Here is a 21,937-nt window from a genome sequence, read left to right as displayed (position 1 = left end):
CTCTGTGCATTGATTTGGTGGCAGATTTGGCATTCCTTTTAGCCTTGGCAGGGTGCGAAAATGGAACCCGTAACCTTGAGATACAATGTTGAGAACCCATTTGTCTTTGGTGATGCAATGCCAGCTGTGATAGAAAAGTGCCAGTTTTCCTCCTAAGGGGGCTGCCAAGAGAGAGCTGTTTGGCAGCTGCAGTGGAAAGTCACTGAGGCTGTTTTTTATAAGGTTGAGGCCTGTCTTCCCCTTCTTTCTGGCCTGGTGTACCCCATTGTCGAGGCCTGTAAGGGCCTTATGTCTGACCTCTACCTCCTGGACGTCTGTATCTGCCTCTTTGAGGTCTATCTGTGACTGGAAAGGACTAATTGTTTGTTGGCCAATTTCTGCTAAAATGAGGAGGCTGAACCTGTAAGAAATCTTTCACCGTTTGCATAGATTTTGCCTTATACTCCATCTTCAATACCTCCTCTGCCTTAACTCCAAACAGCACATCCCGCTGCAAAGGTGCATCCAGTAATTTGACCTTAACATGATCTGGTAACGTATGTTCTTTTAACCAAGCATGCCTTCTAATGACAGAGCCTGTAACTGCTGCTCTACAGGAGGCCTCAAAGGAATCAAACCCACATTGCAAAGTACGTTTTCCCACTTGTTCAGCTGCATGCAATAAATCCTGCATTTCGTTTAGGTTAGGAGGATCTGTATCTGGAAGCATCTTTTGTTTCAACTGAGACATCAAAAATTGCAGATATTTTAGCATGTGAAACTGGCAATTCAAGGCCTCGTCGTCAGTTTTGGGCCTCGGATGCCTGTCCTTGTCCTTGCGCTTTTTATGAATTGTGGTCATCGGAATTTCTGATGGCATGGTGTAATTGAATTTTCTGCCGAAATAATGTCGGGCAAAATCAAACCGACATTTAATAGTACACTTGTCAAACCTAGCACAAAACCGACAACCAGTGACGCCGTGGTCAGGGCCTAGGCATGGAATACAATAGGAGTGGAAATCCTTATGAGGTATTTGCTTCCCACAAGAAATACAGTTATTAACTTTTACTGACATTGGTCTGAGGCAAGAAAAAGTTTCCCCAGCGGGGTACTTAGCTTTTTTAGAAGACTTCGGTTCTGGATTCGGAATGAAAATCTCAGGAGTCGGCCGACCGACACTTGCGAACTGCTTCTGCTTCGGGCACCGCGCGACAAGAAAGACTGGAAAATGGCATTGGCTGCGTCTTATATACCCCTGTCGCACTGACGTCAGGGAGGAGGCGACAGCAACAGACGCCGGACCAAGACTTTGGAACTCTGGCCGACTGCGGGACCGCATGACGGCAGGATAACCCAAGTGTAATGACTGCAGCAGTGTAACACGATGAACATCGTACTTATGCCACACAATTTTCCAACATGAGCCTTCAAAATTTTGATGGCAAACTGTTTTATTTATATATTGATATGATATATTTATTATTATAGTTGACAAACTACTTTACAAACACTCTGTCTCAACTACATTGGGACAAACTCCCTCTCCATATGAGATCCAACCTTTCCTTTCCCTGTTTTAAAAGGGAGCTTAAATCCCACCTATAAACTTGAAATTAAGCAGTTGCCTTGACCACACGTAGTCTTAGTCTGACCTACTGTATAACCTGTTGCCTCTCCTTTCGTTCTCTGTTAGTAACTTCTGCTTAAACTAACCTCCTAAACCCCCAGCTCTACTACTACAGCCCCCTCCTTTCTCTCCTGCTCCCATTCTCCACACTATTTAGCTTTTCTCCCACCTCCTATCAATGTCTATACGTTGTCATCCTTTTGAACAATGATTATCTTTTTGTTTTTACTCCCATATGTAGTACATTTTGACCACTGCTATCAGTGCAACCCTTAATGTTCATAATTTTTTCCTTTTGTTTTTCTCTCTATAATTAATTTTGTATTTGCATTTTTGTTTTTAATAGTTTTTGTCCAGTATGTTTACCTTTGCTTATGTTTGCTGGGGCTCTTTCCCCTTGGGTCTCCACTGAAAATGGGTTGCTTACTATCAAATGCAATGCAAATAGCCAATAACCTTTTCTTTTGACATTTATTTTGTATTGTGATTGTTATTTAATATTTGCATATTGTTACTTTGTCTTTACTTATGGTTGCTGGAGTTTTTCCCCTCGGGTCTCCACTGAAAATGGATTTGTTTTCAAACTCAGATGGACTAACCTGGTTAAATGTGAAATAAATAAATTTTAACAATGCCTTTAAAATTTCAAATTGTTGCTATCACATAGTTTGCAGGGAATCTATTTATTCCACCTAACAACTGTTGAATTTATCTGAAGAAGTCTATTATTTACTACACGAAAGCGCTCATGTGGTAATAAAACACTCCATGAGTTTGGGCCTACTGTCTGTTTTTTTATTTTACCAGTAGTCTTGTCCATGGTCAAGTCGAAAATGGTGCCTCTTTCCCAGGGAAGAGGATCAGCAATTGCCAGTAAACACCGCAAGTCCACAAAACCTACTTTTTGGCCAGAAAAAAAAAACACCAGTAAAAAGCACTTTAAAATGCTACTACACCAGCCCCACAAAAGAAAAATAAGCACACTATCTCCACAGAAAAAAAATGTTTTAAGTTGCTTTACACTACTTTTAAACTAACAGGAAAAAGAGTTCTCTGTTTTAAAGTATGTTAGTCTTGAGACAGTTTGTTGATACAAAACACTCCTAGCTTTAAAATAACTTTTGTGAAGAGGAAAGCAATTAAACATTAACAAAATTAAGAAAAAGGAAGTTTTTCTTTCCCTAAACAGAACTTATCTGCTCAGCAAAGGAAAGCACAAGCTTAGCTGGCCATCGATCCTCGAAAGCCTCAGAGGAGTATACTCTCCAGCGGCAGTAAAGCTCAGAAGAGCTTTATGCCCAAACATGTCTTTTAGTCAGCTCAAGCTGCCTGACAGTTTGGGTACGTGGAAGGTGCCCTGAAGCAGTGGAAGCTGGCTGACTGTTGTAACCTTGGTGGGATATAATCTATTCAGCCAAGGTTATTGTTACAGTGATCAATATGATGAACAATACACCATGTGCTTCCTTTAAAATGCAGGGTCTGAGAAAAATCTCAGTTAAATCCTCTAGACAGCTTTACTTTGGTGCACTATCTGGGACTTCTTGTTTTGGAGCTCCGTACCACACTTTTCCCTTTGGGGGAATATTTTTTGAAGTTCCAGTCTGATCCATAAGGCTACAGTCACTGATTATATACTGTTAATAAGGAATATATCATCATTCTACCTGTCAGACAAATTTTTATTCCTTAAAACAAAGCCTCAAGTTTGTATTTTACCTACACTGACAATCATTTTCAGATACCCACTTTATCCTTTTCAGGGTAACAAGGTAGTTGGCACCTGACCAAGCACTTAGTGGGAGTAAGGCAGACTTAATATATAATTCTTAAATAATGTGAAAAGAAAAGGTAGAGCTTGTCCCACACTTTGTAAAATCAAGAAATGATACAGAACATGTAGGAAAATTTCTGCAAGTGTAGAAAATTGTTTACTGCTTGCTGTAATGCAGCATGTTACATTACACACAAGCTGACACTGCATGCATCTATATATCTACAACGGTTTGCTATCACAATGACGAATGGAGATGCTCTGCAGACAGAAAATCGAAAGACAGATGTTTGATTTTCCATGTTGCTGAACAGCTCCGTGTTCAAAAGTTCATATCAGCGAATGCACAGTGTATTTGCTGATATGAACTTGAAATACTGCACAGAGATTGTGGTACAGTGCGGTTTGCGGAATTCATGCCTTTCCTCACTGTAATGCAATCTCGGATATGGAATATATAGTTAGTCAGACGGGGTGTGGGGGGTGTGAAGGGTGGCTTGCCCCCAAGCAATAGCGTGATGTGAGGTATAGGAGTTTTATTTACCTGAGCTCCTATACGGACATCATGTGATGTGTTCTGCGACAATGTCGAATCTGCTGAATTTGTTCAGCAGATTCGATATTGTGCCATGTTATATATTTTTACTTTCGTTTTTTTTTTCCCCCGGTGTTCTAAACGGGATTTATTTTTCCGTTCAGCATTTTGACAGTAAACCTCTACAACTGTGCTAAAACAGACATAGTAAAAGGACAGCAACAGCTGAAGTACAACAGTCCACTCTGAATGAATGCAGACCGTTTATTTTTGCATATTGTATGACGCAGCCTCAGCTTGCACATTTTTATTTGGCAAAGACAAAGCAAGGATAACAGAGTAATGCATCTGAATTTGTATACGCATATTCTTCATATTACTGAATCTCTGCTACTTAGCCCTGCTTTAATACAACTGCATGCATTCCAGGGACCCACAACCTGAAACTTTGGCCAAGATCTATAAAAAATGTTCTAAGGTTATCAGCAATAGTACATTAAACACTACAAAAAAAATCAGAGCCTACACTATGACCAATGTGCATTATGTAGCTCAGACTAAGTCTACATACTTGTAATGAGTGATTCACTGACAATGAGAACAAGATAAATCTGTTTCTCTGCTAGAAGCATAAGGTTTGCTGCTTGCTTTGCCAGGGCAACAGCTGATTTGTTATATTGTCATGCAAGTTTTACATTAATTTATTAATAAGCTATGCAAACATTACCATACTCCTTGTCATCGCAGTCTTTACTTTTTCTGGATGATTGTAACTTGGCCATTCCCTAGATTGCCCAGGAGAAACTGGCTTAGATGGCATATTTTCTAGAAAGAAAGCATAGAATTAAAATGATACAAATAAAATATGACTGATATTATACTTTGTTCTTCAAAAAAAGAAGTTATGTACTCACCATAACGTTCCATCTGTGTTGTTGCCTCTCATTTGCTCTTTAACCTATGAGCTTTGGATCTGAGCATTGGGTCCAACTCAGTTGTATACCAAAGCTTTAGCCTCCAACATCTGAGCTCCTCCCCTCCAAATCCCTCAGATCGAGTTTGCTGCAGCCTAGTACATCACATAATCATAATACCAATAAACAAGAGAAATTACTTAGGATAAAGGAATCAGCCAAATTAGGACACTTCAGGAGTTCAAAAGTATCTGTCCAAAAAAATTCTGTTAGGTCCTTCAAAAGGCAGGGGGATGGACAGAGGTAAGGGTGAAGAGCAAATGAGAGGCAACAACACAGATGGAATGTTATGGTGAGTGCATAACTTCTTTATCTGATTATGTTGTCTTCATTTGCTCTTCAACCTATGGGACAGAGTTCCCAGCTATTAAGAGAACTTGGGAGGCCCTCAAGGAAGGATATTCCACAGCACAGCAGAACCAAAAGACACCCTGGTCCTGGAAATAATGTCCAGTTTGTAATGGGAAATAAAGGTATGATGGTCAGACCAAGTAGCAGCTGCACAAATTTCATCAATGGGAAGTTTAGACCAGAAGGCTGAAGAAGTAGAAACATATCTGGTAGAATGGGCTTTAATATTACTAGGTAAGGAAAAGCCCTTAGAGGAATAAGCAAGTTTGATACAACTGGTAATCCAATGGGATAGCGTAACCTTGGAAACTGGTTCACTTAATCTGGACATAGAAAAAGATACAAAAAGCTGGTTAGATTTCCTGTATGTTTTGGTTCTATCCAAATAGAAGCACAGTTGTCTATGCACATCCAACGTATGAAGAAGGTTCTCCCTTGCTTTGAAAGTCTGGAAAGAAAACTGGAAGGTTGATGACTTGGCTGAAGTTAGCCCTAGAAGTGACCTTGGGCAAAAAGGAGGGATAAAGTAACTCTGTCCTTGTGAAAAATCAGATATGGAGGTTTGCAAGACAAAGCCTGTAGCTCAGATACCCTCTTGGAGAAAGTAATAGCCACCAAGAAAATAGTTTTCCAAATCAGAAACTTCAAGTCTACTTTCACTGAAGATTCGGGGGGGGGGGGGTGACACTAAAGCCTGAAGAACTAACATTAATAGATGCACATAGGAGAAAGGTACCCTTTCAGGAAGGCCTTGCATAGTTTAGACGAAGTTAGGGAGAAAGAGTTCTCCCTTACATGAAAATTAGAAATGGCAGCAAGTTGCACTTTCATTGTAGAAAAGCTTGCACCGTTATTAAAGAGGTAAGCCAGAAAGTCCAAAACTGCTGACACTGGTGCAGAAAAAGGGTCTAAATTATTCTGATGAGCCCAGATAGAGAACCTCTTCCACTTACTGTCGTAAAGCTTCCTAGTAGACAGTTTGTGTGTTGCAATCAAAATTGTTCTGACTGGGGAGGAAAGCCCAGGAGTTCTAGCCATTATTGGAAGTGGAGAAACCAAGCTGTTAGTTTCAGGTTTGGGAGATCTTTGTGGGAGTTTCCCAAGGGGTGGGAAAAGAGTTCTGGAGAGGCCTCCAGAGTCCAAGGAGGACAAACCAGGTGAGACCAAAGGAAGGAGAACCAGACTTGATGGGGCCAAAAAAGGGGCAACGAGGATGACTTGGTACTTCAACTTATGTGCTTTCTGTAGAAATTTGGAAATGGAGGGAAGGCATAGAGTAGACCGGGGGGCCAAGAATGGACTAAAGCATCACCAGGTGACTGTCCATGTGGAGGGATCAGGTCAAAAAAACTCCCTACACTTGGTACTGAAGGGAGAGACAAACAGGTTGCAGCAAGGTTAACCCCATCTCTGGAAGATCATATTTGCCACTGCAGAATTTAGAGACCACTCGTGATGCATCACAATGATGTTGTTGAGCTTGTCCGCTAGGATGTTCGACTTTCCCATAATGTGCGTTGCTATGAGAAAGTGGTTTGAAGAGATTGCCCATTGCCACAACATCATGGCTTCTCGACACAAGAGATATCTGGTTCCTTCTTGCTTGCTGATGTATCAGACCACTGATATGTTGTCTGTCTGAACAGCAATAGTTCCAGTTCGAAGAGAGGAGTGGAGGGCTTGCAATGTGAGAAGCACTGCTCTCATCTTCAGAACATTAATATGCAAATTGGTCTCTGGGGGGGACCACGTGCCTTGAACTGTCCTGTCCCAGATAATGCCTTCCCACCCGAGTTGGGAATCCTCTGTGGTCACAGTGGCCGAGGGGGGAGGAAAGACGAAAGGCTGGCCCTGGGGAAGATTGTCTGATTGTATCCACCAGATGAGAGAATGTTTACATGCTCAAGAGATCCTGATTCAGGAATTCAAAGGGTAACACAGAAGGGACCATTGCACATCTAAGTTCCATTGATGCACTCTCATGTGAAGGCGGGCCAAAGGTACTAGAGTGATTGTCACCACCATGGATCCCAAGGCCTGAAGGACAAGACTGGCTTGGGGGGGGGGGGTGTCCATAATCTGTCTGACATGAGATCTCAGATTGGAGATTCTGTCGGGAGTAAGAAGGGCTAGGGACCAAGTGGTGTTCAAACAAGCTCCGATAAAGTCTATGACCTGAACTGGAAGAAGATGGGGTTTGTTTACATTGATAGACATGCCAAAGGTTGAGGACAGCTGAAGTAGCTATTCTCTGGCTTGAAGGAGTCGGTGCCTGGTGGAAGCAGTTGGTAGCCAATCATCTAGGTAAGGAAACAACTGGAATCCTTGCAGTCTCAGGTGAGCTGCTACCACTGCCATGTATTTGGTGAACACCCTGGGGACTGTGATGAGACCAAAGGGCAGTGCTCTAAATTGGCAGTGATTGGCATCCAGCCTGAAGCGGAGATACCTTCTGGAGTGCCTGTTAATCTTGATGTGATAGCACGTGTCCTGAAGGTCTGTCAAGCACATCTAATCTTCCTTCTGCAGGAAGGGCAGAATGGACTCTAATCTGACCATTTGGAACTTTGAATTGCCAGTTGACTTGTTTAGGGAAGTAAGATCCAGAATGGGTCTGAGGTCCCCTGTCTTTTTGGGCACTAAAAAAAATCTGGAGTAAAAGCCGGATCCGAGCTGGTCTTGGGCGGCACTTTGGATGACTCTTTTTGAGAGCAATTTTGCAATTTCTAATGCTGCCACTTCCCTTTGATTTGGTGGGACAACAGAGAGGATCTTCCTTGGAGGAGGCTTTTGGAAAAAGGGTATAAAATAGTCTCTGGATATAATCTTTAACACCAAACAATCTTTTGTGATGGCTTCCCAGGCTGTTGGGTGTAGAGACAAAAGTCCCTCAACTGCCTCCAGAGTGCAGCAGCCATGCAATCCTTCAGGACCGCTGATTGGGTCTGTCTGAGAAAGAATCTTGAGTCCCTTGATTCATCGGACATCCTCTGCCACGAGGACAGGATCTGTTATTATAACCGTTTCCCCCTCTGCCTCTGGGAGAAAGGTCCCCTTGTGAATCCTGGAAAGAATCCTGCAATTTACAGAACCGCAGCTTCTTACCTCCACTCTGGTTCATGGAAAAGGACTGTTATGGGCTAGAGAAGCATATCCCGAAGGCAGATAAGGTCTTTCTGTCCTTTTCACTTTGGAAGAGTGTGTCTTTAACCGTCGGACTGAAAAGGGTCAAGCCACTGAAAGGAGCATTGAAAAAGACACCTTTATAGGGTTCCGAAAAATCACACAGCCACATCCAGGCGCGGCGTCTGACAACAATGCCTGATCAGCCAGTCCATGAGGTACCCTCTGCCGCATGAGAGATTAACCTCATGGACATGTTGGAAATAGACTGGAGGGTGGCCAATCTTGAGGAAAAGCATTTCTGTTCCTTGGTAGACATGGACCCTGGCACCAGCTAGAGAGCTCCTTAAAGTCCTTCTGTAGCCTGGGTATGTGTGCCAGGTAGTTCATCACTCGTAATCCGAAGGTCACTGAAGTGTAAACCTGCTTTCCAAACCTGTCCAAAGACCTAGACTCCCCGTTAGAGGGATGGACAGTGCAGCTCTGCTGGGCTAACTCCTTTTTGGTGGCAACTGCAACCACCAAGGCATCGACGGGAATCCCTTTAGCCCAGTGCGGTTGAACAGGAGGGGCACTAAGGATCTTATCAGGCCTCTTGGAGATAGGTTCCACTGTGTCCGGTTACTTCCATTCCCTGTGGGACAGAAGGTCAATAAGGGGGTCTGCGGGGGGGGGGGCACCCAAGAAGTAGATGGGCCTGACCCAAAGGCTTCCAGAAAAACTGATTCTTCTGGATTAGGGCTTCTGGAAGACCAACTACCCTTACGGCATAGACGTTCCATGATGTCTCCAAAGGGGACATCCTGTGGTGGAGATCTGGGGGATCCTTCTCCTTCATCGAGATCAGTGTCCTCAATGAGAGATTCCAAAGGGGAAGCCAGGTGTCTGAAAAGGAGCAACTTGGAAGAAGCTCCTTCAAAATGAGTTTGCCCAATAAAAATCAAAGAACCAAAGAAAGAAGGTCAGATATGGAATTAACTGGCCAGGCAGCCAATCACCACCATCTAGCTCATCTAAACCCAAAACTGATGGACTGGATAAAGGAAAATTAAAATACTTATAGGAAAATACAAAGATTCACTATGAAGGAGACCTTATTCTTATGAAATATCAGGGTTTGCAACTCAGAGATGTGGCATATAGAGGTGATGTTCACCTGAAAAGGCACTTCAGCACTGTAGAAACACAGTAGGTACCAATGGTGCACGAGTAAGCCTGTCTACCATGAAAGTTCAGACTCCATGGAGGAGAAAGACTCTTTAAAGAAAAATTGAGATTTGATACTCATATAAGAAACTGCATGAACTATCAATGCTGAGGTATTATTTTGCCCTCCACAAGGTTATGATGCAAAGAAACAGCTGACTGATGAACTATGACTATAGAATAACAGATGCCCATAAAGACTCTTGGCACTGAGAAAAGCCGGAATGGCAACACATGGTCCTGGAAGTGCTGCTAATCCAGTCTGGAGTTTTCTATGAGAGCCCACACATGCTTGTGTATCAAAAGGGAGGTACCAGTGTATAATCAGAGCACACGAACAGAAATTACAAATGTGAACACACAACATTATGGCCAGCAATACCACCTGCATTAGAAAATTGTATAACACTGAACAGTGAAATAATCATGTCAGTATCACCAAAGAGGTGAAACAACAGACCGAGAATATTAAGAGTTATAGATGTGTGAAAAGGCAAAGCTTCCATTTTCCTCCTGTAAAAGACAAACTGTTATACTCTGCTGGCTCCAGGTCTCATGCAATATTGGTGACATTTTAAAGCTGATTATACCTGCTGGCCAAGATACTGTATGCCTTGATTATTCAATGGGCATCACTGAAAGGCATCCATCATAACCAGCAATACCATCCAAGCCTTCTCCCACGAGCAGGAGAATGATCTCCTGCAGGGTGATCGCCTAGGTGTGCAAATAGCAGATGTGCTGGTTGAGCATGCCAATGTACAGAATAAGATGAAAAGTTGTCCATCTTTTTGGCACCAAAGGAGCGGGTAAGTAAATGCCGCAGCAATCCTCCTGCACCACGATGGCTTCTAACACTTCTCTGAAATGTCTGCATTCGTTTCAGAGCACCCCATAAGCACAGACATTGCAAATGAGTTGCTAGCCTCCTGCTTCCAGAAAGTATATTACATGATGTACAATTTTCTGTAGCTAGACATTAGAATATTTACAAATATACACCTCCTTTTTCTAGTTAAAAAACAATTTTATACACCTTCTAAAATGCAGAATGCATTACTTACACTGAACACTTAAAATCAACCTTGCACTAAGCAGGTGCTATAGCAAACAAGATCATTCTGTACACATTGACAAATTTATAAGAAATTTTAATAAATGCAATATTTCAATTAGTGGTGCAACGGTTAGAGTTGTCTCCTCACAGCAAGAGGTTCTCTGGTTTGATTTTCAGCTGGGGTTCCTTCTGTGTGGAGTCTGCATGTCCTCCCTGAGTTCACATGGGCTTCCTCCAGGAACTCCAGTTTCCTCCCACATTCCAAAAAGACATGGATCTGGAGCATTTCTCCCTGGGCCTCTGCTGAAAATGGGCCCTGTCCCAGTCAGACTTTCCCGGTAAACAAATGTTAAATAAATAACATATGTAGTGCCAGGATCCTCTCTCAAGCTGTCAATATATACATCTGGTTTATCCAGTGATCTTCCAAATCTGAAGAATTTAAGATGGCTATACAATACAGACATCTAACCATAACTTTTGGGACAGTTTTTACACTGATTTATCTCTGTAGCACTTGACTAATCACAGTTCCTACTGTCTCTATTTTCCTGAGACAGTACTAGTTGTGCAAATTTTAGTTCTTCATCTTCCTAGAACTTCAAATTATTTGTTATATAAATGTTATTCCTTTTATACAACATTTCATCATCCAAGTGAAAGACAAAAGACCTTGGCTCAACTAACTGACTAATTTCATCTTCAGAATGCACATCTTTTCATGTCTTTTGTATTCTTACTTTCTCTCCATCTGATATGCATTGTAGTTTTCTGCAGTTTCCTTTCTATCACAGCAGTATTTCTGTTGCTTTTGATTCCTGTCCAACACTTCCTTTCATTTGTACTGAATTTCAGGTATCATTAATGTAGCGGAAGTAGGTCATTTGTCCTTCAGTCTTCTACCTATTAACACCTGAGCTGGTTAGTGAATGAGTCCCTGTAATGGAGTATTGCTATATTCCGAAACTGCAAGATGACAATTCATACACTGGAAAGTTCTCTCCACTTGTTCATTAAACAGAAGATGGAGTTAACTGAAATTATATATTTGAACTTTCATACATGCACATATCTGAATTCCCTTTTTATCAAAATTCCTTTTATTATAATTCCCCACAAGTATAAAGACAAAAACAAATAAGTACTTTATAAGATAGAATATGAAAAGGTATGACAAGCCAGAATAAAAAACTGAATAAAAGCAATACTACTAAAAACTTGATTAAATAGGTGACAAAAGTGTAGGACAGTGTTAAACTGTAACAAAAATACTGACAGCAAAGTTGTAGTGAAAAAAATGCATCAAGTGCAAAAGTGATCCTTGGAATAACGCATCATGAAAAATTAAGGTACCAAATAATTATTCAGACATAATTTGAAAAAGAAACTTGTCAGAAAAGTTTCCATTCTAAAAACAAGTTTATTATAAAACCTGTAGGCATTTACAGACTTTTATTTATTTATTTTTGCAGAAACCAAAGTAGTTGACTACATGATGAAATAAAAACTGTAATGGTATAAGAGCTATGATCAACATAAAATTGTCTTTTGGTAAACAAGCCTTTTTGTTCTTTTTTTCTGTGGATTTAGATACAGTATATTAGACAGCTGGTGCACAGGCAGTGGAAGCTTTTGTTTTCATTGAATAAATTTACTTTTGTTAGATTAATTTAGACCAATATTTAAATTATAGGTAATGTGATATGCTAAAGATTTTCTGACAATTTGGAACCACTGATGAGTACAGCCCAAACTACTGGAGTTTGATTAGCGGCTTGGGTGCTTAAAGCTGACAGGGGAAGTTGCACATGCCCTCCTGGAGGAATAGGGTAGGGCAGAGCAAAACAAAATGCAGGCAGCCACAGTACTACAGAGGAAGGGTGGCATCACCGTGCATATACTGGGAACAGGCTTTCAGCTCACCAAGCCACCACACCTGCTGATAACTTTCATTTGGGAGTACACTGGAGCAGGCATACACAAGGGGAAGGTATTGTGAATTCTCACAGTGACACAGATAGCTGCTGTCCAGGGAAGTGAGATTAGGCCAAACACCCTCATTACTAGAATGTCAGCAAGGGCACTGCATGTGTGATGCCCCCCCCCCATGGCTTTTTTTCCTTTTTGTATTGTAACAGGGTAATTCTCTAATACAGAGGAAAGAACGGGCACAGTGCCATTTGATGATCTGTAGTCACGGGCACAAAAAGTGTCTAGAAAAAATAAATGATAATATGGGACCATAAACATTAAACAGGGGTACATGAATAGAAAATATGGAGAATATTAACATTTTGATTTTTGACATGCATCGCAAACTGAAGCAAGGTCAAAAAAGAAAGCAGCAAAACTGAAGCAAGGTCAAGAAAGGAGCTTTTTACTGGGGTAAATTAGGCACAAAAATAAACTGCATACGGAGTGTAAAACATACTTTTTTTTAATGGGATAACGTTCAGAGCAGGATACCACAAACAAACCCACTTATTATCATTTTTAAGTTTGAGTCTTACTCTACCCAGTAGGATGAATATAAAGATGTGCTACAATAACTTTCTTTTCAGGATAAATTTATAAGATGAAGAAATATTTTTTGTTGATAACATTTGTTTCAATGTGAAAAGACTTTGTTTATTAAATAAGATAGGATCACTTAAAGGGAAGTCAAAATAATATTTTTGCCTGAGATATTGCCCTTTGGATAGATGATACTGATCACAACTTTTGGACACTAATGTGAAATCTTTAACAAAAACTTGTCAAAGGTAAAATAATCTAGAAATGGAAAATGATTAGCCAAACTGCAGGAACCTTATAATAACATAGCAAAGTTTGCAAGTAACTACATTAACTGAACTCATCACTTTCTTGCATTTCAGACCCTTAAGTGGCTGCAGCTATGTAATTTGTTGGCTTAAACTCAAATTATGTCTGCCCAAAACATTCCCTATAGCCCAAACAGATACTCCGCCACCAGCCAGTTAAAAATTGTACTTGCTTCCAGACCATGTATGGTTTTGAATATACTGTATTTTTTTTTTATCTTTTCTCTCCAAAACATTTATTGTACAGTCAACCTTGGTAATGTGGGAATTAGATTCATGGAATGTTAAAGGGCTCCAGAATTTAAAGAAAAGGAAACTATTGTTACATGTATTGTTGCAGGCTAAGGCATGGTTTATTTTACTGCAAGAAACCCATTTAATGAATGATCAATGGGTTGATATAAAAAAAAAGAAGTGTATCAGAGAAGTAATAGCATCGGAAGGTAAGTCAAATAGTGCTGGGGTAGCTATAATTATTAAAGACCAATATAAGGACAAAATTTTAGATTCTAATACAGATAAAGATGGACGATGGTGCTATGTTATTCTGGCATCTACCTTATTTGATAAATCTATTTTACTTTTAAACATATATGCACCTTGTAATGATCAACAAATATTCATAACATCACTGTATTCAATTTTAACACAATTTGATAGATACTACGTAATTGTTGGAGGTGATTGGAATGCTTATCAAAATCCAAAGTTGGATAGATCTTGTCCACACAAAGCATTTAATAAACATGCGGTATTGGCACTGGATGATATTAAAGAAGACTTTCAACTATATGACCCTTTTCACTATTTAAACAATGCTAATAGTACAAATAATTTTACATTTTATTCCCCATGTCATAAAATGTGGTCCAAAATAGATTTCTTCCTGATTTCAAGAACATTGATTAGTTTAGAACCTATAGTTGTTATACATGCACGATATTTATCAGATCATTTGAAAATTTCGCTGAGTTTTGCTAAGGAGATAAAAGATACCTTGCAGCAAAGAGGCTATAATTGGTCTCTTAATCCAAATCTGCTGAATAAGGAAGAAATAATACAGGGAATTACAAAGTACCTTAAAGACTTACTGGTTAGTCTAAAGAAACAACAACATGCCCCAGATATTGAATGGGCAACAGTTAAAACACAAATAAGAGGGGTCCTTTTGCAAAAAGCCTCTTATTATAAAAAATACTAAATAAAGATATTCAAAACTTGGAAATGAAAATTAAATTATTGGAACAACAACTGATTCAGAATTTTAATGAACAAACAGAAAAAGAACTATTTAAATGTCAGAAGGATCTCTTCTTAATGCAAAATAGTAGATTTAACATTTCAAGAATATAAGATGTTAGTGAGATATGCTAATCACGTTCAAACACCCTCGAGAGCGTTGGCTAGGATCATTAATCAATCAAAAACAACACTACAAATTTCGGAAATACAATTTAATAATAAAATATATTCTAAAACAGAGGATATTATTAATATTTTTGAGAAAATATATACAAAAATTTAGGATGGGCAAAAGGATATGTCCTTGCATAGAATGTATGAACAATTTTTACAATCAATTAAGTTTCCAGAAATAGGAGAGGATATTCAAAATGATTTAGTTAAACCGATATCTGAAGAAGACATAGTATATACAGTTCAACATATGAAATCACACAAATAACCAGGTCCTGATGGGATGACAGTGGAGTTTTATAAAAGGTTTGCAGATATATTTGGTAAGATACTTTCAGTTATATTTAACTACATAATTAGGAATACTATTAATGATCCTCATCTTAACGCCTCAAAGACTATTTTTATACATAAAGCCAATTCAGATCCTCAAAACCCCGATAATTATAGACCAATATCATTAATGAATGTAGACATGAAAATTCTAACCTCCATTATAGCATCTAGACTGAAGAAAATCATGACTCGTATAATATCCAAAGAACAGGCTGGATTTATGGCATGTAGACAAACCAGTGATAATACTCTTACATTACATACTATGATAACACATGCTAAACAAAATAATCTTAATATCTATGCCCTTATAATTGATGCACAGAAGGCCTTTGACAGGGTTGATACAAATTTTTTGTTTGCTCTTTTACCTTATTTTAATATATCCCATGAATTTGTTCAAATGTTGCAAATATTATATAGTAATCCCTATACTACACTGTGCATTAATAGAAGCCTCTCCAAAAGAATACAGATTAAGACTGGAACATGCCAGGGCTGCCCTTTGTCCCCTTTACTATTTAATCTTTATCTTGAGCCTCTGTTCTTATATATTAAGCAGAAACATTCTGCTATCATAATGTCCCAATAATTTATGGAACTAAAATTTTAATGGCAGCTTTTGCGGATGATCTTAATATTTATTGTGCATCTCCAATATCTGACCACTGACAAATTATTGAAAGCTGTTAATGATTTTTCAGAAGTCTCTAACTACAAAATTAACTTGGAAAAAAACAATATTTTTCCTTTAAAGACACCTAAACCTTTTTCGTTATTGCCTTTGGTTGGGCAGGTAACATTTAAAGAAAAAATTAAATATTTAGGTATTGAGTTTTCTACAGACAATAAAGACTTCTACAATAATAACATTAAAACAATTTGGGACCAAATAATTTCTGATTTCGGGAGGTGGAAAAATTTACGATTGCCACTACTAGCAAAAGTTTCAATTGTTAAAATGAATGTGTTACCACGATTACTTTATAATTTTAGATCAGCCCAATTAATACTTTCGAAGACATTTTTTAAAAAAATTCATAAAGAATTGGCTAAATTCATTTGGGAACCAAAAAAAACCAGGATATCTTATGATAAATTAATGACCCCAAAAAATAAAGGAGGACTGGAGTTGCCTAACTTCGAATTGTACTACCTAATCGTGAACTCTAACAGAATTCTAAGAATTGCCAACTATGATACTACTACTACTAAGTGGACACCAACTTGGGTGATTTTGAATTATAGATATATTTTAAAGTTAAACATTAATCCTAAAGCAATACCCTTTTTAGGTAAAGATATTTTGAAAATTTATGGGATTATTGAACACATTAAAACCAACATATTATCTATACAAGATTTATTTCAATCTTTGGATCTGGGACAATATATGATGGTTTTTCAACCATTTCATAGGAATCCTAATTTAAAATTGAACAATCAATTAACTGATCTTAAACAGTTTCCACTAATAGTTAATTTAACTTTGATTGATATATACAAATATCTGGACCGCTCGGCCAATCAAATAAGACAAAATTTAACTTACCCAAAAATTATCTTGTTATTTTGAGACAAATTAGAGAACTTGCTATGAGCTACTTTTTAAATTTTAAACCTGAAGATGAAAATGTTAATAAATGCTTTGAGTTGTGGCAAGCTCTCCAACAGGATATTAAATATATAACAACAACAAATAAATTAATTAATTAAAGACTTTAAATTTCATGATAAAATTCTGTTATCCAACTACTGGGAAGAGAAAATTTTAGTGACAGACAAAAGTAATATGTTAAAAGCAATTGACCTGACTATCAAATCTACTTCTCTTCAAAAATTGATGTATACCCAGTTGATGATATGAAATAATGCATATTATACACGCCTTACCCTACATAAATTTAATGCTAAAAACTCTCCAACTTGTCCATACTGTAAAAATCAACCGGCTGATCTTCTTCATATGTTCTGGAGCTGTAAATGCATATATAAGCTTTGGAATTCCCTTAAGATTCAACTTCAGAAGATGGGTTACCAAAGTACAACGTTGTCATGGAAATTTACGATTTTACATATTCCTCCGAAAGAACTCCCATTAGATCACAAAGTACCATATATATTAATATTTTTCTGTTAATGAAACTTTATATAGCCACTAATTGGTTAGACCCATCTAAAACATCTTGGGAAAACTTTAGAGTTTTGGCAACAAGGCATATATTAGCTCATAAATTACTCAAGTCCGAATAACAAAAACATTAATAACCCAAAAATTTGGGAACAGATATTTAATATTATATTAGCATAATACTCACATCTATATACTTGCTTGGAAAGAATTTTGTATTTAAACTGTATATTACTGGAAATGTTATTAACTACTTTTTGTTTTTTCTCTATTCTTAATGTTTTACATGGAAGCATTCTTGTAAATATTATATATTTGTTTGGTGTGATAGTTAGTGATATTAGTTAGTAATCCTTTGTTTTATATTTTTTCTCTTAAATTTTTGTGTTTATTTATACTTGTGTATGAAAATAATATAACAATAAAGATTTATTATGGAAAAAAAAATTGTACTCACCAAAAAGAGAACTGTGTTCACTGAACCAGCATTTATTTCTTACCTAAAAACCTAAAAATCATAACTGCAACTGCTATAATCTGTTTGTTCCTAAACCATGCAGCTTTCTCTCAAACATCAAAATTACCTCACCTAGTTTAAAATATCGCTGAAAACATAGCCATCAATAAAAAGGTTCTACACTTGTAACATCCTCATTACTAATGTCTCTTCTTATTCTGTTCTTATCCTGCTGTACTTTAAAATCCCAATGAAATCATACCCATCAATGCAACAATCCTTTTCTTTTACAAATTAAATTATAAAGTCCCCCCTTTATGCAGCCAAATCAAACAAGTATTAAAACACACACAGTGTCTCCCATTTACTGCTCTCAGGTGAACAACTGTTTAGATAAAATATGCATGTGCTTCATCAGCAGTCTCGAGGACTAAAATTTCAGGTTGACTTACATAAAAAGTTATTGATGCTGGAAGTTCTATAAATATGTGTGACTTTAGCAAGGTGTAAATACTATACAGAGTACTCAACCAAAACGTGTAGAAGAGTGCATTCAATCCCCCCCCTACATCCACAAATAAAAAAATTTGAGAGTTTAGTTGAAAAAGAAATAAGTAGTAGTGTTGACAAAATAAAGTACAAAACAAACATTGACAGACGAGAAAATAGCATTTTGTTTGTCTATTTTTATTTCGGCTTTTCCCGGTTAGGGGTCGACACAGCGGAACTCCAGTCCGCTAATGACTGGCAGTCGATTTTTATGGTGCCGAGGTGCCAGCCAAACTCCCAACCTTCAACAAAGACTTGCCCATTCACGCATGTCATTTGAACGCCACTCAACCGCGGGGAGGACATGGAGACTCCACACAGAAGGTGCTCCAGCCGAGAATCGAACGGGAGAACCTCTTGCTGTGAGGCGACAACTGCTGCACCACCACAGCTTAAACGAACTAAAAAATTATATGAACACAAGGGTTATGAAACCAGATAAAGGGGGAGGAATAGTTTTAATGGATGCTCTTACATACAAAGGTAAGATGAACGAAATTCTAAGAGATACTTGCAGGTATATTAATATTTCAAGAAATGAAATTAATATAGCTTTTCAAAGGATAGATATGGCTCTTAAGGAACTTTTACTTGAAGGACTAATAGAATACCAACTATATTTGGAATTCCCAAAATACACAAAGATGGGATAGACCCACCTTTAAGGCCTATTTCAGCAGAAGGGTCTAAAACACTACCTCTTGCCAAATATATTGATTTAAAGTTGAAAAACTCATGGTTAAAGTGAAACAATATCATTAGAGATTCATGGGACTTTCTTAGGTGTATAAAACAGGAACTGTACAAAGAAGATATGTATTTCCTTACTATTGACATAATAGACTTTTTCCAGTATTCCCCATAAGGAGGGTTTAATCTTGTTGGAAGAAATAATATTTGAGGACAGGAATCTAACACACAATGAATGTAAGTGATTCTACAGTTATTGGATTTGGTCCTTAAGTATAATTTTCTTTATTTTAAGGGGGAATATTTTCACCAAATAAAAGGTATAGCTATGGGTGCAGCTTGCTCACCAACATATGCAAATTTAGAGTTAGCTAAATGGGAAGAAAAGGTGGTCTTTAATTCTATATACAACCAGAAGTGGTTATATAAAAGATTTTTGGATGATATTTGTATTTTTTGGAATGCACCCAAAGAAGAAATTCCTGATTTTATACAGTTTTTAAACAACAGTACAAACTTTTTAAAATTTACATACAATGTAGAAAAGGAAAAACTATATTACTTGAATATAGAGATATACAAGAAAGATAAGTTTAACTCTAGGGTATACAGGATGAACACATATTCAAATTCTTATTTACATTTTAATAGTGCTCATCCTATTTACCAAAAAAGGGGTAAATACATAAGATCCTCTAGAATGATTTCTAATACTGATGACTATATTGAGGAAATGAAACTTCTGAATCAAATGTCCAAACAAAGAAATTATCCACACCCTCTGATTAAAGAAGTAGAAAAAGAAATATTGGGGGAAAGAACAGGGAAATTCCAACAAATTTTAAGGTGTAGTGAAGCTAGTATTGAACAGAGCAAACCAGAGGAGAATTTCAACAGAGCTTTGGTTTTAGAATTCAATGCAAGTTCGAGTTTGGTTAGGAATATTGTTGACAAGGAATGGAACAGATTTATTACTAATCACAGACCATGACAAAATAGCCAAATAAAAATTGAAGGTGGTTTACAAAAATTCTTGTAGCTTAAAGAACTTATTAGAAAAGAATTTCACAGTTGGTTCAGGAAATAATAGAAGAAAGAAAGGAACCTTTATGTGTGGGCACTGTTCGCAGTGTCCTTACATTGCCAACAAACAATATTCTTGGAAAGTAGAAAAATTGTGATAGAAGGAAAAGAATATACCAATTGTAACGATATGGGTATAGTGTATCTGGCAAAATGTGAGTCTTGCCAATCATTTTATATAGGGAAGACTGAGTGTAAATTAAAAAGAAGAATTTATGAACATTTGTATGATGTACAAAACAAAAAAGAGACTAATGCCCTATATATAAACACAAGTTGGATTGTAAGGATGCAAATTTCCTATTTTTCATATTAGAAAGAGTAAAAAGTGATGAAAGGGGTGGCTTATGGGAAGAAATAATTGACTATAGAGAGCTTTGGTGGCAAGTAACTTTGCAGGCAAATAAATGGCTAGGGCTAAATGAATGCATTTCCATCGCCACTCTTCTTAAAATCAGAGCTGCAAAATTATAATGGTAGTAATGGTGTAAATCTCTCTATTTTACCCTTTTTGCTTCAACAAGGACCTACTGTTTTAATCACATTTTTTTAATCTTTGACTATAAGTAACTCAACAAATATATTTAAAGGGGAATTTTTAACAAGAGTTTATACTGTTCATTTTTTGGTGCAATTTACAATAGGACCATAAGATAGTTCTATAAACTAGATCAACAAACAGTTTTATTTTGTTGGAAGAATGTTAAATGTTTAAATTATAGAGTTTCTTAACATTACAAGCACTTTTTTATTTTAAGATTTAATGGGCACTCAAGGCTGTAAAATTACAACGTCCATGGTAGTAATGGTGTAAATTATTTTACTTCATCCTTTTGGTTTTAACAAAGACCTACTGGTTCAATCACACTTTTTTAACCTTTGATTATAAGCAACTCAACCAACATACTCAGATGGGAATTTTTAACAAGTGTTTATATTGTTTACTCATTCATTCATTCTTTGGTGCAACTTATAATATGACCACAAGATGGTGGTATAAGCCAGATTAATAAACAGTTTTATTTTATTTTGGTTGGAAGAATTTTAAATGTTCAAATTATTGAGTTTCTTAATATTATATGTATTTATTTCTTTATTCAAGTTTTAAAGTGTATTTATGTATTCATTCAATGTTTTTATCAAGCAATTTTTTTAAGAAGTTTTATTAAATACGTTTAACATGTATTGTTTTTAACCATTTGCAATTAATTATGTTAATGCAAAAGGTTTTTTGATTGGACTTTCCTAACTGAAACCATTATATAAAGGAGTAGTTTAGAGACATCAGCCCACATCTGAGGAAGTTTCTGAAACGAAAACGTAATTATTTGGAGCGTTTATGGTTTGCGTGTTTATGTTGATTGATTTTGTTCTACATTAAATTAAGTGTACCCGACTGTCTGCGAGCTTCATTGTGCACCTTCTGGGGTCCAGTTGTCAAGGTTATTACTATACAGAGTACTTAACATGGTGATCATCTATTCAATTTCATACATCCCTGTGTTACAGAGTACATTTTTGTTTGCTCATTTTAGTTGTCTGTGCAACTGTATGTAATGCAGAGCTTTTCTCCATGTGCCTCAGATGAAAAGTGGCTTTGTCTATTTGGACCTTCCTTGTCATCAAAGGCAAATAAACTCACAATACTTTCATCTTACTCCCTAACCATAAGTTGGGATTATAAGTCAAGGGTTTGAATAAAATAGATCATGTCAAATAAATCAATTTTTTTTTAAGACACTGAACATTTCTTTCTACAGGTGTTATATATTTGCCTGTCCTTCCCAACCATTAATCCTTCTCCAACTGGACTGAATCCCATTT

At 37.3% G+C, this 21,937-nt stretch overlaps 1 protein-coding gene across 1 annotated transcript in view; it reads right to left on the bottom strand.

Annotated features, from left to right (window-relative positions):
• Window positions 1–21,937, bottom strand: part of PTPN12 (protein tyrosine phosphatase non-receptor type 12) — a 3,019,581-nt gene that overhangs the window by 1,285,295 nt on the left and 1,712,349 nt on the right. Inside the window, exon 15 of the mRNA XM_044088562.1 lies at window positions 4,646–4,743. Within this exon, the coding sequence (XP_043944497.1) occupies window positions 4,646–4,743 (98 nt within the window). The remainder of the gene's footprint in view (window positions 1–4,645; window positions 4,744–21,937) is intronic.

The sequence above is a fragment of the Protopterus annectens genome, chromosome 11.part0 (genome assembly GCF_019279795.1).
Source record: "Protopterus annectens isolate FY-2018-M chromosome 11.part0, PAN1.0, whole genome shotgun sequence".
NCBI lineage: Eukaryota > Metazoa > Chordata > Ceratodontiformes > Protopteridae > Protopterus > Protopterus annectens.
Note: the sequence above shows the minus strand (reverse complement) of the source record. Positions and strands in the feature narration are given on the sequence as shown.